At 44.4% G+C, this 23,761-nt stretch overlaps 1 protein-coding gene across 2 annotated transcripts in view; it reads right to left on the reverse strand.

The window, feature by feature from the left end:
• Positions 1-573: 573 nt before the first annotated feature.
• Positions 574-23,761, reverse strand: part of LOC110529170 (stathmin-4) — a 90,076-nt gene continuing 66,888 nt past the window's right edge. Inside the window, exons 1-8 of one of the 2 annotated variants that reach the window (XM_036984624.1) lie at positions 20,916-21,027; positions 14,964-15,011; positions 11,950-12,048; positions 11,539-11,744; positions 10,615-10,806; positions 6,254-6,505; positions 5,294-5,485; positions 574-2,084 (exon numbers count right to left, since the gene is read on the reverse strand). In XM_036984624.1, coding sequence (XP_036840519.1) covers positions 1,986-2,084; positions 5,294-5,485; positions 6,254-6,505; positions 10,615-10,806; positions 11,539-11,744; positions 11,950-12,048; positions 14,964-14,976 — 1,053 coding nt within the window. In that variant the 5' untranslated portion in view covers positions 14,977-15,011; positions 20,916-21,027 and the 3' untranslated portion in view covers positions 574-1,985. Of the gene's footprint in view, positions 2,085-5,293; positions 5,486-6,253; positions 6,506-10,614; positions 10,807-11,538; positions 11,745-11,949; positions 12,049-14,963; positions 15,012-20,915; positions 21,028-23,761 lie in introns of those variants that run through there. The other variant, XM_036984625.1, reaches the window with a different exon arrangement.

Below are 23,761 nucleotides of genomic sequence, written 5' to 3' on the forward strand. Positions count from 1 at the left end.
TAAATATTCCAAAACATGCATCCTGTTTGCAACAAGGTACTAAAGTAATACTGCAAACAAATGTGGCAAAGCAATTAACTTTTTGTCTTGAATACAAAGTGTTCTGTTTTGGGTCAAATCCACTAGAACACATCACTGAGTACTACTCTCCATATTTCCAAGTATAGTGGTGGCTACATCATGTTATGGGTATGCTTGTAATCGTTAAGGACTGAGGAGTTTTTCAGGATCAAAAATGACTGTAATGGCACAGGCAAAATCCAAGATGAAAACCTGGTTCAGTCTGCTTTCCACCAGTCACTGGGAGATTAATTCACCTTTCAGGAGGACAATAACTTAAAACACAAGGCCAAATCTACACTGGAGTCACCAAGAAGACAGCGAATGTTCCTGAGTGGCCTAGTTACATTTTGGACTTAACTTGGCTTGAAAATCTATGGCAAGACTTGAAAATGGCTGTCTAGCAATGATCAACAACCAACTTGACAGAGATTGAAGAATTTGTGCAAGTATTGTACAATCCAGGTGTGCAAAGTTCTTAGAGACTTACACAAAGAGACTCACAGCTATAAGCGATGCCAAAGTGGATTCAAACATTTATTGACTGTTTTGAATACTTACGTAAATTAGATATTTCTGTATGTCCTTTTTAATACATTTGCTAAAATTATTTGAGTGTATTTGAGACATATTTAGCCTTTTCCAATGACACAATCCAATCTTTTGTCTGATATACACAAATGATTTATCATTGACAGTGTTCCCCGGTAAATTCAAAATGGTGCATGAGCTGGTTACAGCATCCCGATAAAGCTGTAGGGAGAAACGTATCTACACTATAAATCATTTTGATGTGTTGCAGGCGCCTGCAAGTGAGATACAGAGTGTGGATGTTGTTTAGTCAGCTAGTGGGATAGTGGGCTCCGAGGGTGTGTTCAGTCAGCTAGTGGGATAGTGGGCTCTGAGGGTGTGTTCAGTCAGCTCTGGGATAGTGGGCTCTGAGGGTGTTTTAGTCAGCTAGTGGGATAGTGGGGTCTGAGGGTGTGTTCAGTCAGCTCTGGGATAGTGGGATCTGAGGGTGTGTTCAGTCAGCTCTGGGATAGTGGGCTCTGAGGGTGTGTTCAGTCAGCTCTGGGATAGTGGGCTCTGAGGGTGTGTTCAGTCAGCTCTGGGATAGTGGGCTCTGAGGGTGTGTTTAGTCAGCTCTGGGATAGTGGGCTCTGAGGGTGTGTTCAGTCAGCTCTGGGATAGTGGGCTCTGAGGGTGTGTTCAGACAGCTCTGGGATAGTGGGCTCTGAGGGTGTGTTCAGTCAGCTCTGGGATAGTGGGCTCTGAGGGTGTGTTCAGTCAGCTCTGGGATAGTGGGCTCTGAGGGTGTGTTCAGTCAGCTCTGCGATAGTGGGCTCTGAGGGTGTGTTAATTCAGCTAGTGGGATAGTGGGCTCTGAGGGTGTGTTCAGTCAGCTCTGGGATAGTGGGCTCTGAGGGTGTGTTCAGTCAGCTCTGTGATAGTGGGCTCTGAGGGTGTGTTCAGTCAGCTAGTGGGATAGTGGGCTCTGAGGGTGTGTTCAGTCAGCTCTGCGATAGTGGGCTCTGAGGGTGTGTTCAGTCAGCTAGTGGGATAGTGGGCTCTGAGGGTGTGCTACTGTATGTTTCGGCGCTGACTGAGGCACCATATTGATAACCTACCACTCCACTGTGTTCCAGCACAAACGCCAGATTCACTCTGTCTGTCCCCACATAATTAACATCGTCATTAAAACATCCATTCACACCCAGATCCACTCACACCCTGGTGCACCTTACATTGCCAGCCAGACACATCCTTGTCTCTTTTACTTCATCACAATGTTTTTGTTGTGTGTTGTGGAATCCCTGTTTAGTTTTGTACACTTGTTCCAATTCGTTACCGAATACATTATTAACATGAACATTGACTCCCGTGTTCATAGTTCAGATTGGCTTGTTTTCAGGTCTGTTTTTTTTTTATGGACTCACAAAACCCACTCCCTCGCTCCACTCGTCTTCCAGCTGGCTTCCTCCTTCACTTCTTTTTTTCTTCCTCACCTCTTCGCCGTGTTTATTCTGCCACATGGAAAACAACAACAACAATATTTACATTTAGGAATCTATTAGCATTAAGTCGGTAAAACCCAGATATGAACAGACTAAAACAAATATCTCCAGAGGTTCTCAAGAGAGATACTCAACATGGGAATGACCAGACAAAAACTTGGACAAGCTAGACACCAGAATGAGTTGTGTCTGTATAATTATGAGGTTTGAGATTTTATACAGGAGGAATATACGCTAGATGAGAATTTGTGGTGATGCAAATTTTTTAGAGAGTTAGAATAGATTAACTAAAGGGAGACAGAAAGAGAGTAAGATAGAGAGACACTAGAAATACTAGGAGAGAGAGACACTAGACTAGGAGAGAGAGACACTAGAGAGACTAGGATAGAGAGACACTAGAGAGACTAGGAGAGAGAGACACTAGACTAGGAGAGAGAGAGACACTAGAGAGACTAGGAGAGAGAGACACTAGAGAGACTAGGAGAGAGAGACACTAGAGAGACTAGGAGAGAGAGACACTAGAGAGACTAGGAGAGAGAGACACTAGACTAGGAGAGAGAGACACTAGAGAGACTAGGAGAGAGAGACACTATAGAGACTAGGAGAGAGAGACACTAGAGAGACTAGGAGAGAGAGACACTAGAGAGACTAGGAGAGAGAGACACTAGACTAGGAGAGAGAGACACTAGAGAGACTAGGAGAGATAGACACTAGAGAGACTAGGAGAGAGAGACACTAGACTAGGAGAGAGAGACACTAGACTCGGAGAGAGAGACACTATAGAGACTAGGAGAGAGAGACACTAGAGAGACTAGGAGAGAGAGACTCTAGAGAGACTAGGAGAGAGAGACACTAGACTAGGAGAGAGAGACACTAGAGAGACTAGGAAAGAGAGACACTAGAAAGACTAGGAGAGAGAGACTAGGAGAGAGAGACACTAGACTCGGAGAGAGAGACACTATAGAGACTAGGAGAGAGAGACACTAGAGAGACTAGGAGAGAGAGACTCTAGAGAGACTAGGAGAGAGAGACACTAGACTAGGAGAGAGAGACACTAGAGAGACTAGGAAAGAGAGACACTAGAAAGACTAGGAGAGAGAGACACTAGAGAGACTAGGAGAGAGAGACACTAGACTAGGAGAGAGAGACACTAGAGAGACTAGGAGAGAGAGACACTAGACTAGGAGAGAGATACACTAGAGAGACTAGGAGAGAGAGCCACTAGACTAGGAGAGAGAGACACTAGAGAGACTAGGAGAGAGAGCCACTAGACTAGGAGAGAGAGACACTAGAAAGACTAGGAGAGAGAGACACTAGACTAGGAGAGAGAGACACTAGAGAGACTAGGAGAGAGAAACACTAGAGAGACTAGGAGAGAGAGACACTAGACTAGGAGAGAGAGACACTAGAGACTAGGAGAGAGAGACACTAGAGAGACTAGGATTAAAGTGAGACAAGACTAAAGAGAGAGGAGACTAAAGAGAGAAAGACTAAAGAGGGAAAGAGGAAATTAAAGACAGATGGAGACTAAAGAGTGAGGGCAATTAAAGACAGGGAAATTAAAGAGGGAGGGAGACTAAAGAGAGATGGAAACTAAAGAGAGAGGGAGACTAAAGAGAGAGAGAGACTAAAGAGAGAGAGAAATTAAAGAGAGAGGGAAATTAAAGAGAGAGGGAGACTAAAGAGAGAGGGAAATTAAAGAGAGAGCGAGACTAAAGAGAGATGGATATTAAAGAGAGAGGGAGACTAAAGAGAGAGAGAGAGAGATTAAAGAGGGAGACTAAAGACAGAGGGAGATTAAAAAGAGAGAGAAAGAGAGACTAGAGAGAGAGAGACTAAAGAGAGAGGAGACTAAAGTAAGAGGGAGATTAAAGAGGGAAAGAGGAAGGTCAAAGAGAAAGGGAGATTAAAGAGCAAGAGTGCCTATTGTGCGAGGGAGACTAAAGAGAGAGGGAGACTAAAGAGAGAGGGAGACTAAAGAGAGAGGGATACTAAAGAGAGAGGGAGATTAAAGAGAGAGGGATACTAAAGAGAGAGGGAGATTAAAGAGAGAGGGAGATTAAAGAGAGAGGGAGACTAAAGAGAGAGGGAGATTAAAGAGAGAGGGAGATTAAAGAGAGAGGGAGACTAAAGAGAGAGGGAGATTAAAGAGAGAGGGAGACTAAAGAGAGAGCGATACTAAAGAGAGAGGGAGATTAAAGAGAGATGGAGACTAAAGAGAGAGGGAGATTAAAGAGAGAGGGAGACTAAAGAGAGAGGGAGACTAAAGAGAGAGGGAGATTAAAGAGAGAGGGAGACTAAAGAGAGAGGGAGACTAAAGAGAGAGGGAGATTAAAGAGAGAGGGAGACTAAAGAGAGAGGGAGATTAAAGAGAGAGGGAGATTAAAGAGAGAGGAAGACTAAAGAGAGAGCGACACTAAAGAGAGAGGGAGATTAAAGAGAGATGGAGACTAAAGAGAGAGGGAGATTAAAGAGAGAGGGAGACTAAAGAGAGAGCGATACTAAAGAGAGAGGGAGATTAAAGAGAGAGGGAGATTAAAGAGAGAGGGAGACTAAAGAGAGAGGGAAACTAAAGAGAGAGGGAGACTAAAGAGAGAGGGAGATTAAAGAGAGAGGGAGATTAAAGAGAGAGGGAGACTAAAGAGAGAGGGAGATTAAAGAGAGATGGAGACTAAAGAGAGAGGGAGATTAAAGAGAGAGGGAAACTAAAGAGAGAGCGATACTAAAGAGAGAGGGAGATTAAAGAGAGAGGGAGACTAAAGAGAGAGGGAGACTAAAGAGAGGGGGAGATTAATGAGAGATGGAGATTAAAGAGAGATGGAGACTAAAGAGAGAGGGAGATTAAAGAGAGAGGGAGACTAAAGAGAGAGCGATACAAAAGAGAGACGGAGATTAAAGCGAGAGGGAGACTAAAGAGAGGGAGACTAAAGAGAGAGGGAGACTAAAGAGAGAGGGAGATTAAAGAGAGAGGGAGATTAAAGAGAGAGGGAGACTAAAGAGAGAGGGAGATTAAAGAGGGAGGGAGATTAAAGAGAGTTAGAAGAAAGATATAGAGATATATTGAAATAGAGAGCGATAGAGACGGGAGGGAGAGAGATAAACTCAAGAATAAGAAAGGAGAGGTAAACGTTACTTCTCCTAGAGAAGAGACTAGAGAGAGAGACAGAGAGCGTGACTAGAGGGAAAGAGAAAGAAACTCGAGAGAAAGAAAGCATCACCTTCTCCTGCAGTCGTTCCAACATGGCCGCCAGTAGAGCCTCTCTGTTCTCTTTGTTGGCCTCCATCTTCTGCTCCAGCTTCTCCTTGGCGTTCTTGATGAAGTTGTTGTTCTCCTCTAAGGCCTTCTGAATCACCTCTCTCTCGTGCTCTCTCTTCTCTGCCAGGTGCTTCAGCAACTCAGCCTCCTGACACTAGAGGGCGGTGTGAGGAGAGTATCAGGAGCAGGATACAAACAGACATGGATTATGGTGAGTGTGATTATGCGTATTGAGTGTACGTGCATGATTATGTGTGTGTGTGTCTTCCCTGCCTCATCTTCCTCCTCATCTTCCTCTTCTCCTCTACCTCCTCCCTGTCTCCTAGTGTCTCCTCTCCTCCTCCCTGTCTCCGCTCCTCCTCTCTGTCTCCTAGTGTGTCTCCTCTACCTCCTCCCCATCTCCTAGTGTCTCCTCTACCTCCTCCCTGTCTCCTGTCTCCTCTCCTCCTCCCTGTCTCCTCTCCTCCTCCCTGTCTCCTAGTGTCTCCTCTCCTCCTACCTGTCTCCTAGTGTCTCCTCTACCTCCTCCCTGTCTCCTAGTGTCTCCTCTACCTCCTCCCTGTCTCCTAGTGTCTCATCTCCCCCTCCCTGTCCTCCTCACCTTCCTCCTCTCCTCTCCTCCCTGTCCTCCTCACCTTCTTCCTCTCCTCTCCTCCCTGTCCTCCTCACCTTCCTCCTCTCCTCCTCTCTGTCGTCCTCTCCTTCCTCCTCTCCTCCTCCCTCTCCTCCTCACCTTCCTCCTCTCCTCCCTGTCCTCCTCACCTTCCTCCTCTCCTCTCCTCCCTGTCCTCCTCACCTTCCTACTCTCCTCTCCTCCCTGTCCTCCTCACCTTCCTCCTCTCCTCCCTGTCCTCCTCACCTTCCTCCTCTCCTCCCTGTCCTCCTCACCTTCCTACTCTCCTCTCCTCCCTGTCCTCCTCACCTTCCTCCTCTCCTCTGCAGCATCTAGTTTCTTCTGGATCTCCTCCATGGAGAGTTCCCTGCGTTGGGGCATGGTAACGTTGAGCTCTGGGACGCCATCAAATGACGGAGGCTTCAGGATGACCTCGAAGGCCTGGCCCGACGAACGCTTGTTCAACTCTATCACCTCCACGTCCTTTATCACACACCAGCCCAGATCCACCACATCTGCCAAGGCTAGTACCTTTTTCCTCACCTCTTCTGCATGCTTGTCCTGCCACACAGGAAAACAACAACAACAATATTTACATTCAGGAATCTATTAGCATTAATTGGGTAAAACCCAGACGGAAAAACAGCATAAAACAAAAGCTCCTCAATCAACATGGAAATGATCTGACAGAAACAAAAATAATGTTACGTGTCTTGATAATATTCATTAATTCAAATGTTTTTTGAAAGTGTAAAAAATTCTAATTTAGAGAGACTGGTAAGTGGAAGAGAGAGGGAGATGAAAGAAAGAGTTTGATAAATAAACCAAGAGCTCCTATTGGGCAAATGAAAGTGACCCGCCCCCCCTTTCTAATTTTCACTATTTTTGCATATTTAAAAAAAAAATATATAAATTAATTTCACCTTCCTTTAACCAGGTAGGCTAGTTGAGAACAAGTTCTCATTTACAACTGCGACCTGGTCAAGATAAAGCAAAGCAGTGCGACACAAACAACGACACAGAGTTACACATGGAGTAAACAAAACGTACAGTCAATAATACAACAGAAATAGTCTATATACAGTGTGTGCAAATGAGGTATGATAAGGGAGGTAAGGAAATAAACAGGCCATAGTGGTGAAATAATTACAATATAACATTAAATACTGGATTGATAGATGTGCAGAAGATGAGTGTGCAGGTAGAGATACTGGGGTGCAAAGGAGCAAAATAAATAAAATAAATAACAGTATGGGGATGAGGTAGTTGGAAGGGCTATTTACAGATGGGCTATGTACAGGTGCAGTGATCTATGAGCTGCTCTCACAGCTGATGCTTAAAGTTAGTGAGGGAGATATGAGTCTCCAGCTTCAGTGATGTTTGCAGTTCGGAATTGGCTTTGGGGGTGACCAGTGAGATATACCTGCTGGAGCGTGTGCTATGGGTGGGTGCTGCTATGGTGACCAGTGAGCTGAGATAAGGCGGGGCTTTACCTAGCAAAGACTTATAGATGACCTGGAGCCAGTTGGTTTGGCGACGAATATGCAGCGAGAGCCAGCCAACGAGAGCATACAGGTCGCAGTGGTGGGTAGCATATGGGGTTTTGGTGACAAAACGGGTGGCACTGTGATAGACTGCATCCAATTTGCTGAGTAGAGTGTTGGAGGCTATTTTGTAAATGACATCGCCGAAGTCAAGGATCGTTAGGATGGTCAGTTTTACGGGGGTATGATTGGCAGCATGAGTGAAGGATGCTTTGTTGCGAAATAGGAACCCGATTCTAGATTTAATTTTGAATTGGAGATGCTTAATGTGAGTCTGGAAGGAGAGTTTACAGTCTAACCAGACACCTCGGTATTTGTAGTTGTTCACATATTCTAAGTCAGAACCGTCCAGAGTAGTGATGCTGGACGGGCGGGCAGGTGCGGGCAGCGATTAGTTGAAGAGCATGCATTTAGTTTTACTTGCATTTAAGAGCAGTTGGAGGCCACGGAAGGAGAGTTGTATGGCATTGAAGGCTACTGGTAGCCTGCTGTCATTTCATATGGGGCAAAAACGAGAAGTAGGCTACCCTCGTCTGGAGGTTTGTTAACACAGTGTCCAAAGAAGGGCCAGAAGTATACAGAATGGTGTCGTCTGCATAGAGGTGGATCAGAGAATCACCAGCAGCAAGAGTGACATCATTGATGTATACAGAGAAAAAAGTCAACCCGAGGATTGAACCCTGTGTTATCCACATAAAGACTGCCAGAAGTCCGGACAACAGGCCCTCCGATTTGACACACTGATCTCTGAGAAGTAGTTCGTGAACCAGGCGAGGCAGTCATTTGACAAACCAAGGCTGTTGAGTCTGCCAATAAGAATGAGATGATTGACAGAGTCGAAAGCCTTGGCCAGGTCAATGAATGAATACAACTGCACAGTATTGTCTCTTATCGATGGCGGTTATGATATGGTTTAGGACCTTGAGCGGGGCTGAGGTGCACCCATGACCAGCTCGGAAACCAGATTGCATAGCGGAGAAGGTACGGTGGGATTCGAAATGGTTGATGATCTGTTTGTTATCTTGGATTTCGAAGACCTTCGAAAGGCAGGGCAGGATAGATATAGGTCTGTAGCAGTTTGGGTCTAGAGTGTCTCCCCTTTTGAAGAGGGGGATGACCGCGGCAGCTTTCCTATCTTTGGGGTTCTCAGAAGATACGAAAGAGAGGTTGAACAGGCTAGTGATAGGGGTTGCAACCATTTCTGCAAATCTTTTTTGAAAGCGAGGGTCCAGATTATCTAGCCCAGCTGATTTGTCGGGGTCCAGATTTTGCCGCTCTTTCAGAACATCAGCTATCTGGATATGGGTGAAGGAGAAATGGGGAGGCTTGGGAAAGTTGCTGTGGTTGGTGCAGGACTGTTGACCGGGGTAGGGGTAGCCAAGTGGAAAGCATGGCCAGCCGTAGAAAAATGCTTATTGAAATTCTCAATTATCGCTGATTTATCGGTGGTGACAATATTTCCTAGCCTCAGTGCAGTGGGCAGCTGGGAGGAGATGCTCTGATTCTCCATGGACTTTACAGCGTACCCAGAACTTTTTTGAGTTTGTGCTAAAGGGCGCAAATTTCTGTTTGAAAAAGCTAGCCTTTGCTTTCCTAAATGCCTGTGTATATTGGTTCCTAACTTCTCTGAAAAGTTGCATATCGCTGGGGCTATTCGATGCTAATGCAGAACGCCACAGGATGTTTTTGTGCTGGTCAAGGGCAGTCAAGTCTGGAGTGAACCAAGGGCTATATCTGTTCCTGGTTCTAAATGTTTTGAACGGGGCATGCTTATTTAAGATGGTGAGGAAAGCACTTTTAAAGAACATCCAGGCATCCTCTACAGACAGAATGAGGTCAATATCCTTCCTGGCTTTTTCTAAGGATACCCCGGTCAGGTCGATTAGAAAGGCCTGCTCACTGAAGTGTTTTAGGGAGCGTTTGACAGTGATGAGGGGTGGTCATTTGACCGCAGACCCATTACGGATGCAGGCAATGAGGCAGTGATTGCTGATATCCTGGTTGATGAAGGCAGAGGTATATTTGGAGGGCAGATTGGTTAGGATCTATGAGGGTGCCCATGGTTACGCATTTGGGTTTGTACCTGGTAGGTTCATTGATAATTTGTGTGAGATTGAGGGCAATCACACTTAGATTGTAGGATGGCCGGGGTGTTAAGCATGTTCCAGTTTAGGTCACCTAACAGCACGAGCTCTGAAGATAGATGGGGGGCAATCAGTTCACATATGGTGTCCAGGGCACAGCTGGGGGCAGAAGGTGGTCTATAGCAAGCAATAACGGTGAGAGACATGTTTATGGCAAGGTGGATTTTTAAAAGTAGAAGCTCAAATTGTTTGGGCACAGACCTGGATAGTAAGACAGAACTCTGCAGGCTATCTCTGCAGTAGATTGCAACTCCGCAGAGTGTGGTGTGCAACTCCAACATCCGGGTTGGCAGAGTGTGCTAAGGCAGTGAATAAAACAAACTTAGGGAGGAGGCTTCTAATGTTAACATTCATGAAACCAAGGCTTGTACAGTTACAGAAGTCAACAAATGAGAGCGCCTGGGGAATAGGAGTGGTGCTAGGCACTGCAGGGTCTGGATTAACCTCTACATCACCAGAGGAACAGAGGAGGAGTAGGATGAGGGTACGGCTAAAGGCTATAAGAACTGGTTGTCTAGTGCGTTCGGAACAGAGAGTAAAAGGAGCAGGTTTCTGGGAGCGATAGAATAGATTCAAGGCATAATGTACAGACAAAGGTATGGTAGGATGTGAGTGACGATGAGAGAGCTATTGTTATTTGTAAACTCAGGTTCCCTTTATCTAATATTAGGTTTTGGTTGAAGATCTGATAACATTCAGTGTTTAAAATATGCAAAAATAGAGAAAATCAGAAAGGGAGCAAATACTTTTTCAAGGCACTGTAAATAAAATAGAGGGAGGGAGACTAGAGAGAGAGAGAGAGACTAGAAAGAGACTAGAGAGAGAAACTCAAGATAAATAAATAAGGAGAACAGACAGACAGACAGACAGACAGACAGACAGACAGACAGACAGACAGACAGACAGACAGACAGACAGACAGACAGACAGACTGACTGAAGAGAGAATAAAGAGAAAGAGCATGACCGTGGCGAAACATCACCTTCTCCTGCAGTCGTTCCAACATGGCCGCCAGTAGAGCCTCTCTGTTCTCCTTGTTGGCCTCCATCTTCTGCTCCAGCTTCTCCTTGGCGTTCTTGATGAAGTTATTGTTCTCCTCTAAGGCCTTCTGAATCACCTCTCTCTCGTGCTCTCTCTTCTCTGCCAGGTGCTTCCGCAGCTCAGCCTCTTGGCACTAGAGGGTGGTGTGAGTAGTGGTGTCAGGATACAGACAGGTGTGTGTTTGTGCCATAGAGATACTTAGAGGATGCAACATCTGTCCCATTATGGCGCCTGAGATCATGGGCAGCGCCATTGAGGACCATCTCCATTTTGAAGAAGTCAATGTTCTTCTTCTACTTCTATGAATTAGTAAATAAACGGAACCTTCCTTAACCAATAGGAAGTCCCGCTTCAAATTGGTGAAAGTCCTCAATGGCGCTGCCCATGCTAAAAACGGGCTTTTGAGAGTCCTCCATCGCTATGGTTAGTGTGTATGTATCTCTACTCCTCCCTGTCTCCTAGTGTCTCCTCTCCTCCATCGCTATGGTTAGTGTGTGTATGCATGCATCTCTACTCCTCCCTGTCCTCCTCTCCTCTCCTCCCTGTCCTCCTCACCTTCCTCCTCTCCTCTCCTCCCTGTCCTCCTCACCTTCCTCCATACCCTCCTCACCTTCCTCCTCTCCTCCCTACCTTCCTCCTCTCCTTTCCTCCCTTTCTCCTAGTGTCTCCTCTCCTCCCTGTCCTCCTCACCTTCCTCCTCTCCTCTCCTCCCTGTCCTCCTCACCTTCCTCCTCTCCTCCATACCCTCCTCACCTTCCTCCTCTCCTCCCTACCTTCCTCCTCTCCTTTCCTCCCTTTCTCCTAGTGTCTCCTCTCCTCCCTGTCCTCCTCACCTTCCTCCTCTCCCCCTCCCTGTCCTCCTCACCTTCCTCCTCTCCTCTGCAGCCTCTAGTTTCTTCTGGATCTCCTCCATGGAGAGTTCTCTGCGTTGGGGCATGGTAGCGTTGAACTCTGGGACGCCATCAAATGACGGAGGCTTCAGGATGACCTCGAAGGCCTGGCCCGAAGAACGCTTGTTCAACTCTATCACCTCCACGTCCTTTATCACACACCAGCCCAGATCCACCGCATCTGGGGATGGGACAGGAGCTTTAAAACACAACCTTTAGACAACTAGCTAGCTCACATGTTTCTACATATTCTGCAAATGGATTTCTTTCTTCAATGCTTCTTCTTTTCTATTTCGTTTCTACCTGAATATGTTGTACTAATGTATGAAACGTCAGGAAGTACAAGGTAGAACTTGTAAATTAACTTTAAGAACGTGTTGTTTTACCTTCTGCTTTGTACGTGGGTTTACAGTCGATGGTCTGAGGGTTGATGCAGGAGCAGAACAGAGACACCAGGGGGAGCTCTTTCAACTTCTCTCTGTACGCTGCATGGGAAACACACATGTAGTTAGTTATATATACAGTGCCTTCATCTCCTCTCTGATCACAGATAAATGCAGGGCCTTCGGAAATTATTCAGACCCTTTTACTTTTCCCACATTTTGTTACTTTACATGTTATTATTATTCTAAAATTACTTTACATACAGCCTTATTCTAAAATTACTTTACATACAGCCTTATTCTAAAATTACTTTACATATTGTTATTATTCTAAAATGACTTTACATACAGCCTTATTCTAAAATTACTTTACATACAGCCTTATTCTAAAATTACTTTACATATTGTTATTATTCTAAAATTACTTTACATACAGCCTTATTCTAAAATTACTTTACATACAGCCTTATTCTAAAATTACTTTACATATTGTTATTATTCTAAAATTACTTTACATACAGCCTTATTCTAAAATTACTTTACATTTTATTATTATTCTAAAATTACTTTACATACAGCCTTATTCTAAAATTACTTTACATATTGTTATTATTCTAAAATTACTTTACATACAGCCTTATTCTAAAATTACTTTACATATTGTTATTATTCTAAAATTACTTTACATATTGTTATTATTCTAAAATTACTTTACATATTGTTATTATTCTAAAATTACTTTACATACAGCCTTATTCTAAAATGACTTTACATACAGCCTTATTCTAAAATTACTTTACATACAGCCTTATTCTAAAATGACTTTACATACAGCCTTATTCTAAAATTGATTACGTTGTTTCTCCCCCCTCATCAATCTATACACAATAATGAAAAGGATTTTTTTTTGTTGTTGAAATTTTACAAATGTATTAAAAAATAGAACTGTGAAATATCACATTTCACATCAGTATTCAGACCCTTTACTCAGCACTTTCTTGAAACACCTTTGGCAGCGATTACAGCATCGAGTCGTCTTGGGTATGACGCTACAAGCTTGGCACACCTGTATTTGGGGAGTTTCTCCTGTTATTCTCCGCAGATCCACTCAAGCTCTGTCAGGTTGGATGGGGAGTGTTGCTGCACAGCTATTTTCAGGTCTCTCCAGAGATGTTCGATCGGGTTCAAGTCTGGGCTCTGGCTGGGTCACTTAACGACATTCAGAGACTTGTCCCAAAGCCACTCCTGCGTTGTCTTGGCTGTGTGCTTAGGGTAGTTGTCCTGTTGGAAGGTGAACCTTCTCTGGAGCAGGTTTTCATCAAGGATCTCTCAGTACTTTGCTTAGTTAATCTTTCCCTCAATCCTGATTAGTCTCCATGTCACTGCCTCTGAAAAACATCCCCACAGCATGATGCTGCCACCACCATGCTTCACCGGAGGGATGGTGCCAGGTTTCCTCCAGATGTGACGCATGGGATTCAGGCCAAATAGTTCAATCTTTGTTTCATCAGACCAGACAATCTTGTTTCTCATGGTCTGAGAGTCCTTTAGGTGGCTTTTGGCAAACTCCAAGTGGGCTGTCATGTGCCTTTACAGAGGATTGGGCATCCGTCTGGCCGCTCTACCATAAGGCCTGATTGGTGGAGTGTAGCAGAGATGGTTGTCCTTCTGGAAGGTTCTCCCATCTCCACAGAGCAACACTGGAGTTCTGTCAGTGACCATCGAGTTCTTGGTCACCTCCCTGACCAAGGCCTTTCTCCCCTGATTGCTCAGTTTGGCTATGCGGACAGCTTTAGGGAGTCTTGTTGGTTCCAAACTTCTTCCATTTAAGAGACACTGTGTTATTGGGGAACTTCAATGCTGCAGACTTTTTTTGGTACCCTTTGAGTTGTGTCGAGTTCTGGGACATCCCACGGAGCATCATTAAATCCATTATAAAAAAAACTGGAAAGAATATGGCACCACAACAAACCTGTCAAGAGAGGGCCACCCAACAAAGAGACCCTGAATGAGCTGCAAAGCTCCACAGCAGAGATTGGAGTATCTGTCCATAGGACCATGTTAAGCCGTACACTCCACAGAGCTGGGCTTTACGGAAGAATGGCCAGAAAAAAAGCCCTTGCTTAAAGAAAAAAATGAAGCAAAAGAAGTCAGATGAGACTAAAATTGAGCTTTTTGGCCATCAAGGAAAATGCTATGTCTGGCGCAAACCCAACACCTCGAGAACACCATCCCCACAGTGAAGCATGGTGCTGGATGGCGCTAAATACAAGGAAATTCTTGAGTCTTCCAGAGATTTGAGACTAGGACGGAGGTCCACCTTCCAGCCGGACAAGGACCCTAAGCATACTGCTAAAGCAACACTCGAGTGGTTTAAGGGGAAACATTTAAATGTCTTGGGATGACCTAGTCAAAGTCCAGACCTCAATCCAATTGAGAATCTGTGGTATGACTTAAAGATTGTCGTACACCAGCAGAACCCATCCAACTTGAAGGAGCTGGAGCAGTTTTGCCTTGAGGAATGGGCAAAAATCCCAGTGGCTTGATGTGCCAAGCTGATAGAGACAGACCCCAAGAGACTTGCAGCTGTAAATGCTGCAAAAGGTGGCTCTACAAAGTATTGACTTTGGGAGGGTGAATAGTAATGCACGCTCAAGTTTTCAGTTTTCTTTGTCTAATTTCTTGTTTGATAACCCCCCCCCCCCCCCCCCCCCCCCCAAAACAAATCTATTTACTTCCAGGTTATAAGGCAATAAAATAGGAAAAATGCCAAGGCGGATGAATACTTTTGCAAGCCACTGTAGTCCACTGTACAGTGCAGTGTGTCTCTGACAGTGTAAACCTAGCCAACACCCAACTACGGCCTCTGGCTAGGGCTAGACTAATAGTGTGTTGTATTACATAAAACAAGTATACAAACGTATGTTTGATGTCTCCTGTCAGCATTAATGGCCTTTTGTTGGAGGTATTGGGTTTTATGAAGGTATTGTGTATTGTATATGGAGATAAGTGCTTACCTGCTAGGGTCATGATTCCACTGTGTTGAGCTCAGGTCAATGCTGTTCCTGTAGACAAAGAGGGCTTCAATGAGATTTTACTTTATAAGAATGACTATTAAAATAATCTGGAGTTAACATATCACCCAGGGTCACGCTATGTTCAAGAGACTGGTGCTTGAAGTGTTAATGAGAAAATAGACAAATCTGTGAATGGTAATAAAAAAAGTGTTAGTTTTGAAGAGAGGGTATCTGATAATCCTGATGTTTGTGATATAAGTTGTTCAGGTTAACCTTACTGCCACGCACTATAACCTGTACCAGTGTGACTGTGTGATAAATCACAGTCGTGACACGTGGAGAACTGCAGAGTGAATTCAGATGAGAGAGAAAAAGAGAGAGAGAGAGAGAGAGAGAGAGAGAGAGAGAGGGCTAGGGATGGAAAAAGAGAGAGACAGAGAAAATGAGAGACTGAGAGAGGTGGAGAGGGAGAGGGAAGGAGGGGTGGCAGCCCTTCTCCCTCCAGATCTCTCCACCAGCTGCTCTCTCTGTCTCAACCCTTCCTCAGATGGGCTCCTCAACACTGAATTAATGCAAAATATTACCAAAATCTGTTCTTACATGACTTTCTTCTTCAGGGGCCTAACACTACTACCAACTGGGCACACACCACGTCATTTCACCAACCTGGAATAGACGTTGAATTGACGTCTGAGTAGTTTCTTCTTCAGGCTCCTAATACTATTCATTTTAGGGCCAGTTCTTGGATCGAAAAGGGTTAAACCGTCCCGTATTTGTCAGGCTAACTCCTAACTCCTAACTCTTAACTCCTAACTCCAAGTCCTCCTGACTAACCCTTAGTCAGGCTAACTCCTAACTCCAAGTCCTCCTGACTAACCCTTAGTCAGGCTAACTCCTAACTCCTAACTCCTAACTCCAAGTCCTCCTGACTAACCCTTAGTCAGGCTAACTCCTAACTCCTAACTCCTAACTCCAAGTCCTCCTGACTAACCCTTAGTCAGGCTAACTCCTAACTCCAAGTCCTCCTGACTAACCCTTAGTCAGGCTAACTCATAACTCCAAGTCCTCCTGACTAACCCTTAGTCAGGCTAACTCCTAACTCCTAACTCCAAGTCCTCCTGACTAACAATTAGTCAGGCTAACTCATAACTCCAAGTCCTCCTGACTAACATACTGACTAGCATAGTACTTAATGGCAAATACACCTGGTAAATATCTCGCATCTCTCAAGAAACAAATACACGCTAAACCAGTTATAATTTAAAAGACAAAGGTACAAAATGCGGTAATTAAAAACAACAATGTGATTAATTACGATTTTATAAGCTTCCATGAAAATGTCCAGCGCATTTGGAAAGTATTCAGACCCCTCCCCTTTTCCACATTTTGTTACGTTACAGCCTTATTCTAAAATTGATTAAATAAAATAAAAATCTTCATCAATCTACACACAATACCCCATAATGCCAAAGCAAAACTGTGTTTTAAGAAAAGTTTGCAAATGTATTAAAATAAAAAACAGAAATACCTTATTTACATAAGTATTTAGACCCTTTGCTATGAGACTTGAAATTGAGCTCAGGTGCTTCCTGTTTCCATTAATCATCCTTGAGAAGTTTCTACAACTTCATTGGAGTCCACTTGTAGTACCTTCAATTGATTGGACATGATTTGGAAAGGCACACAGCAAAAACTAAGCCATGAGGTCGAAGGAATTGTCCGTAGAGCTCCGAGACAGGATTGTGTCGAGGCACAGATCTGGGGAAGGATACCAAAAGATTTCTGCAGCATTAAAGGTCCCCAAGAACACAGTGGCCTCCATCATTCTTAAATGGAAGAAGTTTGGAAGCACCAAGACTCTTCCTAGAGCTGGCCGCCAGCCAAACTGAGCACTCTGGGGAGAAAGGTCTGGGAGGTGACCAAGAACCCGATGGTCACTCTGACAGAGCTCCAGAGTTCCTCTGTGTAGATGGGAGAACCTTCCAGAAGGACAATCATCTCTGCTGTACTCCACCAATCAGGCCTTTATGGTAGAGTGGCCAGACGGAAGCATCTGAAAGCCTGCTTGGAGTTTGCCAAAAGGCACCTAAAGGACAGACCATGAGAAATAAGATTCTCTGGTATGATGAAACCAAGTTTGAACTATTTGGCCTGAATGCCACATCTGGAAGAAACCTGGCATCATCTCTACGGTGAAGCATGTTGGTGGCAGCATCTCTATGGTGAAGCATGGTGGTGGCAGCATCATGCTGTGGGGATGTTTTTCAACAGCAGGGACTGGGATACTAGTCAGAAATGAGGGAAAGATGAACTAAGCAAAGTACAGAGAGGTCCTTGATGAAAACCTGCTCCAGAGCACTCAGGACCTCAGACTGGGTTTCGGGACCTTCCAACGACCCTAAGCACACAGCCAAGCCAGTGCAGGTGAGGCTTCGGGACAAGTCTCTGAATGTCCTTGAATGGCTCAGCCAGAGCCCGGACTTGAACCCGATGAAACATCTCTAGAGAGACCTGAAAATAGCTGTCCAACCTGACAGAGCTTGAGAGGATCTGCAGAGAAGAATGGGAGAAACTCCCCAAATACAGGTGTGCAAGCTTGTAGAAGAAGACTCAATGCTGTAATCGCTGCCAAAGGTCCTTCAACAAAGTACTGAGTAAAGGGTCTGAATACTTATGTAAATGTGAAATGTCTGTTTGGTTAATACATTTGCAAACATTTATAAAACCATTGTGGAGTATTGTGTGTAGGTTGATAAGCGAAAAAACAACAAAATTCCCCCAAATTCTACTGCACAACGGCAGAGTCATGTCTTAACTGTAAAACTAACAACGACTCAATAATCTATGCTTTCTGGGAACGCGATGAAGTCCAAGAATTATGGGCGGAGCAGAAAATGTGTCTAGCAGAAATATTATAATGTAAACTTACCTATAATCCGTCTGCCTGCATATTTCAAGACACGGCGTATGGGGCCGTAGTGATATACAAAATGGGCTGGATAATTCATTTCTCATCACTCATCTTGAAAAAACATACACTAAAAACTTGGGAATAAATCAATCCGCCATTAAATGATTTCTTATTGAAATAGCATGGGCAACCAAGATACATTTATACATTTTTTTTTACAATTTAAGACCATGTGGAAAACAATAACAAAGGCACTAGGGATGGGGGTGTGGCCAGGCACTAGAGATGGGGGTGTGGCCAGGCACTAGAGATGGGGGTGTGGCCAGGCACTAGGCCTGTGGGTGTGGCCAGGCACTAGGGATGGGGGTGTGGCCAGGCACTAGAGATGGGGGTGTGGCCAGGCACTAGGGATGGGGGTGTGGCCAGGCACTAGGGATGGGGGTGTGGCCAGGCACTAGGGCTGTGGGTGTGGGCAGGCACTAGAGATGGGGGTGTGGCCAGGCACTAGGGATGGGGGTGTTGCCAAGAACTAGGGCTGTGGGTGTGGCCAGGCCCTAGAGATGTGGGTGTGGCCAGGCACTAGAGATGGGGGTGTGGCCAGGCACTAGAGATGTGGGTGTGGCCAGGCACTAGAGATGGGGGTGTGGCCAGGCACTAGGGATGTGGGTGTGGCCAGGCACTAGAGATGGGGGTGTGGCCAGGCACTAGGGCTGTGGGTGTGGCCAGGCACTAGGGATGGGGGTGTGGCCAGGCACTAGGGATAGGGGTGTGGCCAGGCACTAGGGATAGGGGTGTGGCCAGGCACTAGGGATGGGGGTGTGGCCAGGCACTAGGGATAGGGGTGTGGCCAGGCACGAGGGATGGGGGTGGGAGCATGCGAGTCTGGGCAGATGAGATGTCGTCGTTGTTTGTGTGCGTCTGTAAATTGTTGTTTGTATGTGTATGTTAGTATTTGGTGTAAAAATAAATGATTGGTTATTAAAAAAATTGCCAATCAAAGCAGAAATAAGCACAACTCTGTGCAAATAGTGTATTTCCAACAGCCTCCTGTCCAGATCACTGTGACTGTCCTTATCTGTGTGTCACAGCTCTCTCTCCACTGTGACTGTCCAGACCGCTGTGTCACAGCTCTCTCTCCACTGTGACTGTCCAGACCGCTGTGTCACAGCTCTCTCTCCACTGTGACATGATACCTCTAGAGACCAGTGGTGCCCTGCCCACACTCTGTCACCCGAGAGGCTGGTCGATAGAAACATTATGCATGGTAAGCTGTTCACTTCTTGTTTGTCAATAAAGAAGACAGGGAAGTCTGCATTCTCTCCTCTGTCTGTCTTCCTCTCCTCTGTCTGTCTGTCTTCCTCTCGTCTGTCTGTCTGTCTGTCTTCCTCTCGTCAGTCCGTCCGTCTGTCTGTCTGTCTGTCTGTCTGTCTCTGTCTGTCTGTCTGTCTGTCTGTCTGTCTATCTGTCTGTCTGTCTGTCTGTCTGTCTGTCTGTCTGTCTGTCTGTCTGTCTTCCTCTCTTGCTGTCATCAGCGTGTCAGTAGATCTATGCTACTTTTCTAAATAAAGCCTACTATCCATATTCTCTCTCTCTCTCTCTCTCTCTCTCTCTCTCTCTCTCTCTCTCTCTCTCTCTCTCTCTCTCTCTCTCTCTCTCTCTCTCTCTCTCTCTCTCTGTCTCTCTCTCTCTCTCTCTCTCTCTCTCTCTCTCTCTCTCTGTCCTCACTTCCCCTCTATCATCCCCCCCCCCGTCTCCTCCTTTCCTTATCCTATTACCTAATGTCCAGTCAGCACCGCTCATCCCAATACACACCCTAACCCAGAGTGAATCCAGTGCTCGGAAGCTGATGTCCAACGACATGAATATACACAGAGTATCGTTCAGCTGAAAGTGCTGTTTTTGGAACGCATGGTCACGAGGATCTAGGTAAATACCTGAATGATGAATCTTATGTGATCCTGTTCTCACAGCCAGACAGACAGACAGAGACCCTGCCTGTTGTCATACATACTGCGAACACAGAGACAGACAAAGCTGAATAGGATACTGACAGACAGACAGACACAACGTGGAGAGAGAGAGTACCTGATTACTGACAGACAGAGGGACACAACGTGGAGAGAGAGAGAGTACCTGATTACTGACAGACAGAGGGACACAACGTGGAGAGAGAGAGAGTACCTGATTACTGACAGACAGAGGGACACAACGTGGAGAGAGAGAGTACCTGATTACTGACAGACAGAGGGACACAACGTGGAGAGAGAGAGTACCTGATTACAGACAGACAGACACAACATGGAGAGAGAGAGTACCTGATTACTGACAGACAGAGGGACACAACGTGGAGAGAGAGAGAGTACCTGATTACTGACAGACAGAGGGACACAACGTGGAGAGAGAGAGAGTACCTGATTACTGACAGACAGAGGGACACAACGTGGAGAGAGAGAGTACCTGATTACTGACAGACAGAGGGACACAACATGGAGAGAGAGTACCTGATTACAGACAGACAGACAGACACAACATGGAGAGAGAGTACCTGATTACTGACAGACAGAGGGACACAACATGGAGAGAGAGAGTACCTGATTACAGACAGACAGACAGACACAACATGGAGAGAGAGAGTACCTGATTACAGACAGACAGACAGACACAACATGGAGAGAGAGAGTACCTGATTACTGATAGACAGACAGACACAATGTGGAGAGAGAGAGTACCTGATTACAGACAGACAGACACAACGTGGAAAGAGAGAGTACCTGATTACTGACAGACAGAGGGACACAACATGGAAAGAGAGAGTACCTGATTACTGACAGACAGACAGACAGACAGACACAACATGGAGAGAGAGGACACAGCGTTCCTAGACGACAGTTGTTGCATCGTTTTCCAGTACAGCCAACAGCTACTACACTACATCCTTTAGTAACATCCCATTTAATATTAGTGTTACTACCCCCCAGATAACGGTCTACCTCCTTGATGTCTCTCTGTGTTATGTTCAGGAGAGGCGTGTTTTTCCTTACCCTCCTCTGGAGCAGGGCTGAGTTGATTATGGTAGGTGGGGTAGGTCCGGGTTATCAGGCTGTCTCTCTCTCTGTCAGTCTTGCTCCTTGGATACTAGAGACTACTACTGGAGACTAGCGGCAGCATCAGCAACAGCCCCTCTACTACCCCATGACATCACCACCGGGCCCTGCTATTGGTCCAGAGGAGTGCCAGCATCTAGCCCTGGCAGCCTATCAGGGGTTGAGAGCAGGGAGGGGGGGGGGGGGGGGGGGGGGGGGGGCTGTTAAGGGTGTGTTTGTGTCTGTGTGTGCCATGTAGGCAGCACGAGAGACAAATAAATGATTGACATCTTCCTGACTTTAAAGGAATCCTCTTGGTCCTCTGTTTAGTCTCATTATTATGTCTCTCTCTCTCCGTCAACAGTGAAGAGGTGACTCCGGGATGCTGGCCTTCTAGGCAGAGTTGCAAAGAAAAAGCCATATCTCAGACTGGCCAATAAAAATAAAAGATTAAGATGGGCAACAGAACACAGACACTGGAGAGAGGAACCTAGAAGGCCAGACATGAGACAGTCTGTTTACTATATAATGGGTTGTTATGGTATGATGGGTTGTTATGGTATGATGGGTTGTTATGGTATGATGGGTTGATACTATATAATGGGTTGTTATGGTATGATGGGTTGTTACTATATGATGGGTTGTTACTATATGATGGGTTGTTATGGTATGATGGGTTGTTATGGTATGATGGGTTGTTACTATATAATGGGTTGTTATGGTATGATGGGTTGTTACTATATAATGGGTTGTTATGGTATGATGGGTTGTTACTGTATAATGGGTTGTTATGGTATGATGGGTTGTTATGGTATGATGGGTTGTTACTATATAATGGGTTGTTATGGTATGATGGGTTGTTACTATATAATGGGTTGTTATGGTATGATGGGTTGTTACTATATAATGGGTTGTTATGGTATGATGGGTTGTTACTATATAATGGGTTGTTATGGTATGATGGGTTGTTCCTATATAATGGGTTGTTATAGTATGATGGGTTGTTACTATATAATGGGTTGTTATGGTATGATGGGTTGTTACTATATAATGGGTTGTTATGGTATGATGGGTTGTTATGGTATGATGGGTTGTTACTATATAATGGGTTGTTACTATATAATGGGTTGTTATGGTATGATGGGATGTTACTATATAATGGGTTGTTACTATATGATGGGTTGTTACTATATAATGGGTTATTATGGTATGATGGGTTGTTATGGTATGATGGGTTGTTATGGTATGATGGGTTGTTAGGGTATGATGGGTTGTTATGGTATGATGGGTTGTTACTATATAATGGGTTGTTACTATATAATGGGTTGTTATGGTATGATGGGATGTTACTATATAATGGGTTGTTACTATATAATGGGTTATTATGGTATGATGGGTTGTTAAGGTATGATCGGTTGTTACTATATAATGGGTTATTATGGTATGATCGGTTGTTAGGGTATGATGGGTTGTTACTATATAATGGGTTATTATGGTATGATGGGTTGTTAGGGTATGATGGGTTGTTAGGGTATGATGGGTTGTTAGGGTATGATGGGTTGTTATGGTATGATGGGTTGTTACTATATAATGGGTTGTTACTATATAATGGGTTGTTATGGTATGATGGGATGTTACTATATAATGGGTTGTTACTATATGATGGGTTGTTACTATATAATGGGTTATTATGGTATGATGGGTTGTTAGGGTATGATGGGTTGTTATGGTATGATGGGTTGTTATGGTATGATGGGTTGTTAGGGTATGATGGGTTGTTATGGTATGATGGGTTGTTACTATATAATGGGTTGTTACTATATAATGGGTTGTTATGGTATGATGGGATGTTACTATATAATGGGTTGTTACTATATGATGGGTTGTTACTATATAATGGGTTATTATGGTATGATGGGTTGTTAGGGTATGATGGGTTGTTACTATATAATGGGTTATTATGGTATGATGGGTTGTTAGGGTATGATGGGTTGTTACTATATAATGGGTTATTATGGTATGATGGGTTGTTAGGGTATGATGGGTTGTTAGGGTATGATGGGTTGTTAGGGTATGATGGGTTGTTATGGTATGATGGGTTGTTATTGTATGATGGGTTGTTATGTTATGATGGGTTGTTATGGTATGATGGGTTGTTACTATATAATGGGTTGTTACTATATAATGGGTTATTATTGTATGATGGGTTGTTAGGGTATGATGGGTTGTTATGGTATGATGGGTTGTTACTATATAATGGGTTATTATTGTATGATGGGTTGTTACTATATAATGGGTTGTTACTATATAATGGGTTGTTACTATATGATGGGTTGTTACTATATAATGGGTTGTTATGGTATGATGGGTTGTTAGGGTATGATGGGTTGTTATGGTATGATGGGTTGTTACTATATAATGGGTTGTTACTATATAATGGGTTGTTACTATATGATGGAGTGTTACTATATAATGGGTTGTTACTATATGATGGGTTGTTACTATATAATGGGTTGTTATGGTATGATGGGTTGTTATGGTATGATGGGTTGTTACTATATGATGGGTTATTATGGTATGATGGGTTGTTACTATATAATGGGTTGTTATGGTATGATGGGTTATTATTGTATGATGGGTTGTTATGGTATGATGGGTTGTTACTATATAATGGGTTGTTACTATATAATGGGTTATTATTGTATGATGGGTTGTGGACCACAGGATAAATGATGTGTAGATAAGTAAGGATGTCACAGAATGATGTGTAGAGAAGTAATGATGTCACAGAATGATGTGTAGAG

This window comes from Oncorhynchus mykiss, chromosome 8 (assembly GCF_013265735.2).
Source record: "Oncorhynchus mykiss isolate Arlee chromosome 8, USDA_OmykA_1.1, whole genome shotgun sequence".
Classification (NCBI taxonomy): Eukaryota; Metazoa; Chordata; class Actinopteri; order Salmoniformes; family Salmonidae; genus Oncorhynchus; species Oncorhynchus mykiss.